At 31.0% G+C, this 14,312-nt stretch overlaps 1 protein-coding gene across 1 annotated transcript; it reads right to left on the bottom strand.

The window, feature by feature from the left end:
• Positions 1 to 4,492: 4,492 nt before the first annotated feature.
• LOC129916805 (elongator complex protein 1) lies at positions 4,493 to 13,992 on the bottom strand. Its single transcript, XM_055996949.1, has 6 exons — positions 12,840 to 13,992; positions 7,799 to 9,643; positions 7,570 to 7,733; positions 5,262 to 5,499; positions 4,839 to 5,188; positions 4,493 to 4,776 (listed from the first exon to the last, which is right to left on the bottom strand). Exons 1-6 carry the CDS (start codon positions 13,895 to 13,897, stop codon positions 4,712 to 4,714), a joined length of 3,720 nt encoding a protein of 1,239 aa, XP_055852924.1. The 5' UTR covers positions 13,898 to 13,992; the 3' UTR covers positions 4,493 to 4,711.
• Positions 13,993 to 14,312: the final 320 nt, after the last annotated feature.

Genomic DNA, 14,312 nt, shown 5'->3' on the forward strand with positions numbered 1-14,312 from the left:
TCTTCTAGTTGGGATTTGGTTTGTTTGGTTCTCCCAGCTCCCAATAGGAAAATTATTATTTTTCATCGAGCTCGGCTGGCTTGCTTTAAGTTGTTGTCTGTTTTTTTTTTTGTTGTTTCTGTTGGTTTTGTTTTGATGTTGCTATTGCTATAGTTGGTTGCTACGCTGGAATGAAACAATATAGTTAAGTGAGAGAGTTCGAGCCATTGGAAGAGAATTAATTAACTTTTTTTTATGCTGCTCTGCTGCTGCTGAATACTAACTACTTTGTACTTTGAGTTTTGAGTGGGATTTGAAGATAAAAAATTGTTGATTGCTACTTTGTTAGTCTTTATTGGGATGAACTTATTAGCTGATAGTAATTTTAGGTATTTTGAATGATTTTATATTTAAAAAAAACGCCCATTATTTAAATTTTTCGTTTTTTACTTGCTCTATAGGGCAAGTATTGGTTTCGTGTAGAAAAAAAAAATTGAGGTTTTAATCAAAACCAACATTACGATAATGGAGAAGATCAAAAAAGTGGTTTTCGTCATGCCGTCCGTCGGTCTGTGCGTCTGTGCGTCTGTGCGTCTGTACGTCCATCTGTACATCGAGCTAGGGCCTAAACGGATGGATGGATTTGCTTGAAACTTGGTACAGATGACTTTTACGTAATTCCCTAGACCCCTTTTTTTTATTTTTTTAATATCTCCGTTTTAACGCATATCTCCCATATAACGTTTTCGAGGTATTGCAAATTTCTCGAAAACGGCTCTAACGATTTTGATTAAATTTAGTGTACGTAATACTCTTACTGATTCTAACAAAACTGCGTTTTTAGTTTTTCTCAAAAAATGCGGAGAACGGAAATATGGCGTTGCCGTTTTTCAAAAATTGACATATTTTTAAAGTTCATAAATTTCATCAAAACATAAGTCAATTTTATTCAAAATTTATAGACATAATTTTGAACTGGCGAATGTAAAAAAAATTAAAAAGAAGTTTTAAAAAAAAAATTTTTAAAAGGTTTTTGAAAAAAATAAATTTAAATGTAATTTTTTTAACTTTCATTTTTTTTTTGTATTTTTTCTCGACACTAAACAAAATCTTAAATTTCCGATAGATATTTAAGATAACGATACTTTGAACTACAAGAGCAAGTACGTGCGACCCAGTCGTGCATTTTATTTTTTAATGAAGTCTCTTCAAAAAAACAGAATTTTGAATTGGAAAAATTGGATGGAAATATTCTGAACAATAGTGCTACTGATGTAAAAAAGCATAGATTTTTCATGGTTTTGGTTATAGTCATTTATTTATTTATTTGTTCATTTGTTTACTTAATAACATACACATTAAGAAAATATAAATTCTTGTAGCTAGTGGTGTTTAAAATTGAGGTTAAAAAATATTACACCTACATTAGGTATATTAAAAAAGCAAAAAGAAAAAAAAAGCTAGATTCAGTTATTAATAATTAATTTAAAAATTTAAGGATTATTATTATTTTTATTGAATATACATTTGCCGCCGCCGCCGTTTTGATATACATACAAAAAACGGACTTACTAAAAGTTATGTTTGAGAAAATTTTGTCAAAGCTTTTACATTAGGGCATTCGTTATTAAAGGGTTTTTCGAGAATCAAGTTCCTAAATGGAACTTGCACACTTTTATTTTGACGCTAGATGATACCCCGGACGATGGTTAAAGTTTGTTCTCATTTGAAAAAGGTATATGTTGACTTATGAAGTAATTTTTTATATACTCTACTTTCTATATTTAAGTTTTGTAACTGAAAATTAAGAAAAAAAAAAACAAAACAAAAAAAAAAACAAAAAACTCGTTTCTCTAGAAAACACCATAAATATCGATTTTCAAAAAAAAAAGTTGCTGCATTGTTTTTCAAAATTAAAATTAATATTTTTGTGAGCAAAAATATCAAAAAAGGAGAATGGGCAAATTTGTATGGAACGTAGACGTTACGCGGCCATTATTCAATTTGTTAGTTTATGATGTATTTAAGTCTTACACATGTTGTGCAGAAGTTTTATCCTTGTGACGTACTTCAGAAACGAAAAAATTGCATTTTATGCATTAAATACTTTATGTAGATTGTCACAATATTGCTTTTGAGATTTTCAAAATTAGCAATAATAGACAATGGTATTATATACACATATGATATATGACTTCGAGGTATTTTTTAATGCTGATTCTTGGTATTAATTATACGTATACTTAATTGATAAGTTTGGTAAATGTCCTTGCTAAAAAACAAAAACAGGATATTCCTTAATAATATTTCATCACTGTTTCTAATTCCAACCAAAATTGGACTATATTTTTGATTTTTTGAAATATTTATCTTTTATTGGATAAATTCTCACAGTATTTTCGTTAGCGAGAAAGTCAGAAGCGAAAAAAACAAGTCTAGGTATGACAGGAACCGCTAATAACGGTTCAAAAAATATAATTTTTATTCCAAAAGTATTACCTTATGTACAACAGTACACCTTTTTTTTTTTGTTTAATCAAAATCGTTAGTTGTTTTTGATAAAAACAACATTTTTTCATTTTGGTCACACCGTTAATTATGGTCCTAAGAAAATTCAATTTCCCCTCTATGGAATTACCCTTAACTACCAAGTTTGAAGCAAATCGCCCTAAAGTATTAGGATGTAGCCTTAAATAAAGGGAGGCAGAGTCACAGACAGACAGAATTGTTTTGTATGCAGTCTCCATCATCATAAAGTCATGTCTCATTGTTATCTCGAGTTCAATTTTTTTTACAAATCCCAAATTTGCCCAAACTAGGCCCCGTTAATCCGTCTGTCTGTCAGTCTGCCAATTTTACAGTCTGTATAAAATCTATAGCCTAAACAGATAGGTCGATTTATTACATACTTAGTGAATAGCGTTTTTTTGATATTGTTAATTTTTTTGAACAAAAAACAACGGAACCTGTCATATACCAATTTAAGAAGATTTCTTCTGAAATTTCTTCTACGACTTTAATGCAAAAAATTGAGCGTTTGTTTACAAGGTCTGGTTTCTAATGTTTCCCATTTTTTAAACGTCTCTAATGCTTTAGATTTTCTTTTTTTTTCTAAAAATGCATCTTAAAAATTAAATAAAATTACCTACATAGTGTTTTTATAACAAAATAAGGGTAATGTTTTTTTTAGAAAAATGTTATTTTTTTTCAAAAATAATCATTAGATGTACTTTCCATAGAGTTAGAGTCGAAATCTGACGATTTAAAATTTGTAAAATGCAAATTTGTACTTTAGTTTTTGAGTCACTAAGGCCCAATTTATTCACTCTCCATTATTTTTAAAGGCTCCATTAAAAATTATAAAACTGTCAAATCGCATACAAATTTTAAAATTTCCCTTTTTTAATGGCGACTTTAAATTTAATGGAGGGTGAATAAATTGGACCTAAGTAAAATAAGTGAAAAATAATTTTAAATTAAAAAATATATTTTGTTTTTCGATCAATTTTTCGAAAACAAGTGTGGTATTTTGTTTTTGTACTAAATTATTTATTACGAGAAAACGGCACACCAGCTTGTTTTACCCAAAATATAGGTTATAGGTAGGTACATAAATAATAAGGTTCATTACACTGTTTAAGTCGAAATCTTTTTCATGTGCGCTGTTGACTATTTTCCCCTATTTCGGACCTTAGAAATCGATTGGCATCATTAGTTTTTCGATTTGTCGGTACGACTTCGAACAAAATTTTTTTCGGAAGTTTTTTTCAATAATTTTAAGCATTTTGTCCGGTTTAAAGTCATATTTCTTGTTTATATATTGCTATTTATTCTGCTCAGTTGTCTCAAAATTTTTTTTGAAAAAACTTGCACAGTATTACCTATTATTCGTAATCAAGTGAGATGGAGTCTATATTTCTAAATTAAAAATAATTTCAAAAATAATAACGCCTTAAATTGCACATAACTAACTAACTTCTAATATTTTTTTCGATTCAAAATTTTTGTAATCATATATCACCGATAACATGTTCACTGATGTGCACAATTTAATACAAAATTGACTTTGACTATGATAGATAATATTAATAATAACACTCAACAATGATAATAAATAATTAGCTTTGAGAGGCGTAAACACCACTGGTCAGTCAGATTTTGATAAAAAATAAAAATACAAAAACAAAAATAATTGCTGACGCCCATCATCTGTTTAGATAATTGCTTTAATTTGCCTAGACAACAACATCCCATCCGATACACAAAAAGAAAAGAGAAAAACAATTATTATTTTTTTATTAATCATACTATTCTGCAAATCTATCACTGTTGTCTTGACAAGGCGCAATCACTTACACTTTCTTGCATGTTTGACTAACTTTTTCAGCGTGCTGCATCAGCTTGCGTGTGATATTTTCTTAATATCTTCATTTAAGAGTGCATTCTGCACGAATAAGATTCACTTTCCAATATAAAAAGTGAAAAAAGAAAATTTATTTTTTACCTGTAACATGCAAATCTTTGAGACATCTTCTTCTTCTTCTTGCTCATTTCTATATTCTTGCTTCGAAGCTACATACGATAGTCATATTTATGCATGTAGAGCTAGCATGTGTGTTGTTTTACGGTAATTCAGGCGATAAAGAAAACATTTTAATATATCTTATTCATTTGATTGAATTTCATGGTTTATTAAATTCATCACAACTTTATAAAAAAAACTCCACGAATTTTATCTCAGGACTTCGTGTTGCCAATCTATTATTTTGGGCTCTGGTTTAAAACGCTTCAAAGGATCTAAAAAAAATAAATAAATTTAATTACTATAATAAGCTTGGTTTTAAGTAAGCAACACTCACTTATCATGGCATAACGCTGTTCGTTCTGTAAAGCCGCATAATCTATATTCGGTCCAGTGATATATTGAGCTGTTGTCATTACTTCCGGAATCCAAATTTCGTCAAAGGAATCCTTAAGAAGAATCAAAAGTGCTCTATATTGACTCTGTATTTGACGTGCGTGGTCATCTTCGAAAACTTCTAGCAGAGCCTTACAAGTGTCTCGAACATGAGCTTGTTGTTCATAAACCTTGATTATATGATTATGTAGTGCATCAATTAAAGCAATATCTTCAAATGGATTGCCTTCCTTCAAACTGAGCAGCTTCCTTTCATGCTTCCTGCGGTTTTTACTCGATCGAAATGTTTTTCTATTTGAAATTGATAATAATGTTAGGAAATAGAGAAAAAAGAAAGGTTAATAGAGTTGATGTTTGTTTTTACCCTGTGCCCCGGGAACTGGCTGTGTATCTGGACGAATGCATACTTGTTGTATCGGATAGCAAATCGCTTTCGTCGATTTGACCACTATCGTCCAAGTCATCGGATGTATTTTCTTTGGATTTTTTTTCTCTAATATAAAGCAAACGGGATTTTTGCTTAAGAAAGAGGTCTTTGTCTGCATTTAAATTTGATGCAAGTGTTTCTTTATACGACAGCAAGTCTGGTATTATAATGGTATCTATAATTAAGAAACAAAAAATATATGTATATGAAAACGCAGGTGATAGCAATGAAATATAAAGAGTCGTAAAAATTTGCAAACATGGTTGTAGTGTGTAATTTATAAGAATGAAAAAGAATACAATATTATATGAAAATAATAATCTCAGAGAATTTGACCAGGCCAGACATATATAGGGTTATGTATTTCAGAGCTCTAAATTTGAATCAACGGTCCATTTGACCCGTACAAATCCACATATTGAGTTAAGTGCAATAAATTAGCAATTAAGCCATTTTTTTTTGTTGATATTTTGCAAATTAATGAAAGATTGAAATAGCTAACTGTAGATAGGTCTAGGTTTAATTTCCCGCACAAACTACTTTATGTTTATTGTGTACCAGTGTTATTTAAAAGTCAAAATCATTACAAATGATTCATAGAGTAAGAACAAGTAATTTTCTTTTATTGGATAAGTACTAAATATTGTTATGAAACATGGCGTGGAACTTAAATGCCTTACTACATTTAAAATCGTAAAATATAATGCAATTACTTGGTGCTAGCATCTTCAAGATGTTATTATGAATTGAACGAAAACAGCAGCCTAACTGCAAGTACGGAAACATATAAACAAACCATCTTATTCTGTAAATTCAAAATTCTGAAGATGTACAATTATTCAAAATTCTGTAGTTCAAATTTTAACAGAATTTAAAAGCAAAATTTTTCTAGAATTTTTAAATACAGAACTATGAATTTTGAAGAAACAGAAACAATAAATGAATGAATATAAATATAAATATAAATCGATTACTTCTCGCACAAGGAATTTGGTGCAGATTAGATTATAGATTATTTCTTGGAAGTTTCAAAAACACAGTTTCCTACCGAATAATAGAAATTTTTAAAAACTAATTTGAATTAATCATTCATTAAAAAAAAATAAGTAACTCTTTAACTGTAAGAAGCATTTTAAGACCAGTTGCGTATCGAAACACTAAAAATTGGCCAAGTTATAAGCCTTTTTCGACAAAAGTTTGGCCAAACTTTCTTTTTTTTTCGATTATATCGGCACCACATTTTTTGACTTGTTAAAATCGAGATCTCGGAAGCTATCCGCTTTTTTTCTGAATATTCTTGAATACCATCTATCTAAAATGTAGCGTAGCATTTTTTTGATAAATTGATTAGTTTTTTTTATTAATGATATCGCTTCAAAAATGTTGGTAAAAAATGATTTTTTTTTTCGGCTCACCATAATTATATTGTAAAAATACGGCTACGCTACATTATAGTCACACTATTTAAGATTTTATCGTTCAGATGTACTACAACCAAGTCAAGGTGAGACAAGGATCGCGCGTATCGTGTTGAAGTTCTCCGCTACAGCCAACATCACCACGCCATTTATGTTTTAATATTTTCAAATATAATATTTTTGAAACCCTTTTTGATATTGAAAAAATTAAAATATTCCGGCTCATAGCTTCGGATTTATTAATTAAAAACAAAAAAAAGTGCATTTTTTTGTCCGCCAATGTAGCCAGAGCCCTTAAAGAATTTTTTGAATTATGTTTCATGCAATTTTACGAAATATACAATGTCGGACTAAAAATAAATATAAATCATAAAATGCAAAATGATTCATTTATTCGGGTTTGATTTGTCCTCGTAGTTATATATCTTTATATCGATAGTATTGCAGGCAATGAGTCAATCTCTCACATTTCCTGGTGCAAACGCAAATAATTTGTATTTGATTGTTCGCCAGCACAGGAGCAATTTAAAAATTGAGAGGAACCAATTTAAACTGTTTTATTGGGTTTAAGAAAGTCTATCTCTGAACTAAACCATTTGAAATAGACATACTCGTAACAATGTCTCTATTCCACTCGAAAACATAAAGTTTAAACATTGCGCTGTTGTGTCTTTTGTAACATGTTTAACACACAACAAAAAGTTTTGACCTGGGGGTGTATTTAAGAAAAAATACACTACTTAAAGTTTGGCCACTTCTGATATCTACCTATGTATGTATACTTTGTAGTCAACTTCTGATCACAAAGTTTTGTATAACTAACTTACTCAACAAATCAGCATTTTCTATTTTGGATTCAAAAATTGCTCGCAAGTATAAATTGCCCTTCATCAAACATGAGATTCCTTCCGAAAAATTATTTCCATATTTTTTTAGCAATTCATATGCCTCTTCGTGTCTCCCATGTTCCATTAACGATGGCACCAGCGACCTTAAAATATAATAAAAATTAAAAATCAACAAAAAAAATATGATTAGAAATAAATTTATATTTACATTGCAACTTCTTGCGGAAAGATTCCTTCAATTTTCGTTAATGCCAGACAACGTTGCCAATCCAAAATATGACGGGCACAAGTCACAGCTTGATTCAGTAAACCAGCCCTCTCGTACATTATACTTGCATTCTCAAACTTTCCATTCTCTCGCAAATAATCGCCATAAGCTTGAGCTATTTTCTTATAACAAATCGTATTTCCTCTATAAGCCGACAAAGCATCTCTATACAGATTGTGCGTTTTTACCAAACCTAAAGCTTCTTCGAATCTCTCGTCACCACAAAGACTTATATGGCAAAGAGCTTTAGCAAATCGTTTTAGATGGAAATCGATTTTAAATTTCCTATAATTTTCTTCGAGTACTTTTAATTCATTAAGGAAAGGCAAAAACTCTCTGGGATCCTTCTGTGACCGCTTTGCAACCATAAGAACTAATCCGAAATCATACATTCCTAAGGCCACATCATACAATTGATTCACGTCCACCAAATAAAGAAGATACTTCAAAGCATCGTCAGCACTTACATCGCCTTCTTTCTTTCTCTCTTCCCATATTATTTCTAAGGCTTTTTCGATGTTACCAATTTTTACATGCGCCGTTATAATAGGCAGAAGGAAATGATTAAGTCCTTCTGCGCACATTTCCTTACACAGAGCATCACAAATATATGCTACTTTGTTTTCAATGCGAAAGTTTTCTGGGTACTTACGCGCCGAATTGGAATAATTACTCGAATACATGGTGAGGGTAAAATCTTCATTTTGCAAATCTGTTAAAAACAAATTCAACCACTGAGGCTTGATTTGCTTTAGGAAATCTTTAAGATGCAATAGAAATTGTGACACATCATGATCACAAATTATATTAAGATTTATTCTCTGTTTACGGACTAAATCCATTGCCAGGTGGTATTGCTTTCTGTCCAGCAGATCACCTACCATTTCTAAGCAAAGGACCCTGGGATGAATTGCTTCCAAATTACCTCTTGGCAACTGAAGAATTGTCAGTGATCCGTGTGGAAGGATTATGACTATTTTTGCTCCACGTTCGATTTTACGCTCATTGATGATCTTCCAGTCACTTAGTGTCATGAACTTCATTACGGTTAATTGAGTGAAGACTAAATAGTTTTCAGTTATGTGGAACGATGTCACATCGGTAGATAAGGTTTTCGAATTAAATCGAAGACATTGATGGATATCTAAAGATACCACACCATTTACAGTGTTGCGTTTGAAATATTCAATTTTATCACAAAGTTGACCAGGATCACAGAAAATCTTAGCTTCGCTGGCATTTCTTAAAGTAGATATTTTTAGTATTTTTCCAGAAATCGAATGCGCTAGAATATGATTTTTATCCAAAATCTCAAGGCCACATATTGTTTCATTTACCTCTTTTACAATCGTCTCAGTATTTTTAAATGTTTCAAGTAAACCAATCTTTGACTTGGCTCCAATATTTTGTACAAAATGAATGTCACTTAAACATGGCCAAATTAAATTATGACGACTTAATGGCACATTACTGGGTGGAAGAGTAAATTTGTCACATGGCTTTATATCGTTTGAGCTTGACAAACTATAAAGGAGGACATCGTTTTGTGCATTGCTTATCAGAAAACATATAATGCCGTCTTTTAAATTGGGTTCACTCAAAAACACACACTGATTGATGTAATCTTCACAAAGGAATTCAAGGCTGCTCATTGGTGGTGGAACAATTCCTTTGCGGAAATCGGTGATAAGGAGACGTTTGCCATCAATTACTGCAACTAAAGCGCGATCATCGACGGTGAGGTTTTCCAACTCCTTTTGGTTACTATCGATTTTATAATTCCAGCTAGAAAAAAATAACATACGAAACGATTGTTAAGAAAGAGTTACAATAGTTTGAAAATTTTGCTCTACGCACACGTTCGAGATATTAAAAAAAAACTTTCAAAATTCTATAATAATCGTCTGTACCAAATTTGAAGAAAATAAAATAAAGCTAAAAGCATTTTCAATTTAAAAAAAATGCACATACGCCACAGTGTCTCTCTGAGTCATAGCCTCTTTCGGCCAGAGTGCAATTGAGTGCCAATTTTTTTCCTTTTCCAAAGATCTCTTTGCCATTGGTTTTCTTCTCCCATATTCTAAACTTGTTTGTGACATGTTTACAAAATGAAAAAATCGACGCGTTCTTAAAAGTATTTCACAACTCATTTTGTGCAAGTGAGGTGGAAATAATCTAATTTCAAATTGAAAAATTTGTATAGGAAATTAACTAGATTTTTTCAATTGATTTAATAGGGGCGAAAAACTATAATCAACCTATTTTCCAGAATTGACATGGCACCAGCTAATACAATTTTAATTTTATAACAGTTCTTAACTTTTGCTGAATTATGAACACTTTTTTAAATTGCAGTACATATTTTTGTCCAGTTTTTGTGTGTAATTCTATTGAAAAATACTCAGAGCCAAGAGCTTTTTGAGTGTTTTTTTATATTGCAGTGATACTTTTTCTGTTTATCAATTTATACTAAAAGTTTTGAATGAAACATTAAATTGTGTATGAGACAGTTAAGGACAGTTAAGAGCCTGGAGTTATAGCTATTTCAACCAACTCGACCATCAGACTACCTTCAAATAAGAAGGCGAAAATCATAAAACAATGCACGAATAGGAACAACGCAAAATGCTTTTAGAACATAAAAAGTTCTTCCAATTAAGCCAAAAAAAATAAAATTCACTACTGTATCGCACGATCTGGCTCTTAGAACCAAAAACTTTTTATATAAAAATTTGGTAAATGTATAAAAAAAAACTTAAAATTCGTTCTTCTAATGTAAAAAACCAACTCTGTAAATGAACTTGGGCTCCAAAAAAAGTATGCAGTTTAATTTCTGTTATAAAGATGCATTTTGAGAAAAAATGTTTTCAAAATCGTTAGAGCCGTTTTTTAAAAAAATAGTTTTTATAAATAATTTTTTGAAAAAAAAAATTCAAAATAAATTTGGTAAGCCATTTTGTAGAAAATTCAATGCCACGTTTTTGAAAATTTGATTTTTCAAAAAAAAATTCAAATTATTTTTTTCAAAATTTTGGTTTATATTTAGGCAATATAAATGTTTTTGTTTTACTAGTTCGTTAAAATTGAACTAGTAATTTGGAAGATAATTTGAAATTTAAAAAATGTTTCTATGGGAGGTACCGTTAATAAGGATTTTTGAAAAAAAAAAAAAACTATTTTCATTTAAAGATAGACCTCATTAGGTACCGTTATTTTTGGTCCAAAAAAATAATTCCAAAAACCCCTCTGTACAGGATCCAAAAACTGCTACATACCAAGTTTGAAGTAGATCGGCTCATTCGTTTAGGCTGTAGCTCCTTATACAGACCTACAGACATCCTGAGAGACAGACAGACAGACGGACTTTCGAGACCAACTTTTTTCGCATTCTCTATCATCGTAATATAATTGTTATCTCAAATTTTTTACGAATGCATAACTTCATAAAAAGTACCTATATCGCAAGTAAAAATGTCAAAATTATTAATGGAAGTGCTTGAAAAGATTTCCTCATAAAAAAGAAAACCGATTTCTTTTGGGCCAGTTTAAGACGGTTTTGTGTTTTCGATTTTAGGGGGTCAATTATAACTATCATTGAAATGCATCATTGTAAGTTTTTATTTCCGTTTTTAAGACAGTCAAGTGTTGATATGGGATAACAACATAAAGGTAGTAAGTTATAGAATATTTCTACTAAAAAAAAACCTTCAATTTGAGTAAGGTTTTTCTTAAAATACAATTTTATAATTTGACTGATCATTAAAAGTTTTAATGATCAGAGAAATGATAATTTTTTTTTAATTCTTTATCAAAATCAAATATTTTTTAAGTAAATATATCCTCTCTATCATTACCTTCAAGTATTTACCCATTCACGGTGGTATTGTAAACGCGGCAGGTTTTATAGAATTGGATGCAAATTTGTTCAAAATGATTTCAGGATTCAAAATTTGTACATTTCAAAATCGTACGTGATCCTTTTTTTGAGTTATAGGAATACACAAATGTAAAAAAATGGGAAATAACATATGTATTTAAAAATAAAAACAAAAACACACTATAATGTCCTATATCTTTTTGGAAAGCTTGCTTCATCGTCTCAAAAACGGATTGATTGTTACAGTCCCATGTTGATAACGAATACGTTCGGTATGTAGCAGTATGTACTGCCACCTTTTTTAAATCGATTTATTGATGAGTATAACCACTTAAATAAGGGATCCCTCGTCCTCTAATTTAAAAAATACCGGCCGCCATAAACCTGACAGACAGATCAAAAATCCAAACTTTTAAGGACCTTAAAGCTTTGGTAATACTATGCCTAATAAAGTTAGTCTGTCGTGAGTAAGCACCGCTAAAACGATGTTTTTTTTATTAAATAGTTACCCTCGCTAAATCGATTTTCAGAAATAAAGTTCTTTGGATGGTATTATTCTCGGAAAAGGTTTAAAGAATATAATAGCCACATATCGGCCTGATCAGAAGGGCGAAAATGCAGCAATTATTATAGTCGTTGACCTTATAAATGACCAATCAAGTCAAGTCTGAAGAAGGTACTGTGTGCCGAAACGACGATACCAAAGGAAAGAAAAAAAAATAAAACAAAGAAAGTGCAGGTTCTAAAATCAAAAAAATGATTTGCTTAAACCCAATCAATAGCCTGACTTGTCTTTATTACCAACATTGATGAATAAAGTTTCACAAAAAAAGACCTCATTTCATGCTGGGAGCACATGAACTTCAACCAACATTATGTGTGCAAAGGGGATAGATGGTTACAAACCTAGCAGAATTAAAAAACATGATTTAAGTTTTATTCAATCATTTTTTAAATTATCAAATTCTATAAGATTGATCGAAGTCTAAATTTCAATCCCGGCCATCATTTCTAAGAACATGGTAATTTTTTAGTTGTTAATTTTTAAGTTTCTCTCTCTAAGTATAACTCCCTAAGTATAAATTGATTTTGATCTTCACTCACCTGTATTGTGCAAAAGTCCCATTCTCCAAAATCACATGCATTGTTTTTTCCTCCCCAATTCTATTGTCCCAAACAAAAGCCGACAAAGTACTCTCAAATCGAAGTGTTTGCTTCAGATACCAATGATAGTTACCAATAGTGTACAAATATACAACACTCTTCCCACCCAACCTAGTTTCAATGGCTAATATATCAGAACCCGAATTCCATTTCAAATTAACAACCGGCTCGACATCAAATTGAAATGGAAGTACAATCTCACGGTGCCTTAAACCGTTCTTCTCAAATAAAGCAATAGTTGATTTGTTTGGGAATTTGTGTGGTACTGCAATCCATGTACCAGATGGTCGCCATGCAATAGCTGGCCATAAATCATTCATCTTTTCTGAAGTGAATTTTAGAGCACCCTCTTTATCGAAAACTTTGAACATTCTTCCATGTGGCCCAACAAAAGTGACAGCAAAGAATTGTCCATCTTCTCTCCAAGTTATATCGATATCTTGTGGCAATTCTTTAATATTGTCTGGGACACTAAAATCTGTCTTTTGTTTAGCAGCAGTTTTACCCTCTGACCCATGAAATTGGGTTTCTTTTTTTCCCCATCCAACAGTTATGAATTCATTCTCCCCAAAGACACTATCATCTAACTTAACTTCAGAGATGGGATCGAAAGTACATGTCATGACGACAACATTGCGAGCAGTTGTAACAAAAGCAACCACCTCCTGATCTGGTGACCAGACCATTTTTTCGATTCCACCATCGCAGAAAGTAACTTCGGTGGATGATTTTGTTTCTGGATTAATGAGAAGTACCTCGCCAGTTTCGGTGGCAATACAAATTTGATTTTCAAGTGATAAATATTCACAAGAAATAACTCCTGTTGCATCAGTGATCAAATCAAAAACTTCGTTTTGAAGATTGCATGAGAAAAGTTCTGTCTCGGTGCAAAGGAAAATTGTATTCTTTTTTACACCACTCGAATCCAAAACTATAAATTTTGGATTTGCAAGTTTTGTGTTGAATGATTTTATGTATTTTAGCTTTAAATTTTTCATTTTGTTATGGAAATTTAATTAAAATATTGGCGGTGGAAAAATAAATTCAAGTTATAAAATCAACAAAATATTTTATTTTGCTGCCGTCAAAACAACGTGCTAAATGGAAATGTCAATTTTAGCTGTCAAAATTTATTCAGCCAGCTGACAAAAAGATGTGTTTGCTTTTGAAATGAGAATTTTTTTGGAACTCATTATTTTCGGCTCATAGGAGGAACCAGCGTTGCCAGATTCCCCGATTTTTCGTATTTCTACCGATTTTTTGAGCTGTTCACGATTGCCCGATTTTGTGTTTAAAAATTAGGTTTTTTCCCGATTTTCAATTCAAAAAAGGATGTGCTACCTTAACATCGTCACTTTTCTCATAGAAACATTTAAAATTTTATTTTAAAGTTGGCAGAACTTCACTTAAATG

Source organism: Episyrphus balteatus, chromosome 3 (assembly GCF_945859705.1).
Source record: "Episyrphus balteatus chromosome 3, idEpiBalt1.1, whole genome shotgun sequence".
Classification (NCBI taxonomy): Eukaryota; Metazoa; Arthropoda; class Insecta; order Diptera; family Syrphidae; genus Episyrphus; species Episyrphus balteatus.

Excerpts from the sequence above, each read along its gene's own strand:
- LOC129916805 (XM_055996949.1), bottom strand. The coding sequence starts at position 13,897 with ATGAAAAATTTAAAGCTAAAATACATAAAATCATTCAACACAAAACTT. Across the intron at positions 7,734-7,798 it reads TTTCCGCAAGAAGTTGCAAT|GTCGCTGGTGCCATCGTTAA; the intron begins GTAAATATAAAT and ends TTATATTTTAAG. Across the intron at positions 5,500-7,569 it reads AGAAAATGCTGATTTGTTGA|ATACCATTATAATACCAGAC; the intron begins GTAAGTTAGTTA and ends TCTTAATTATAG.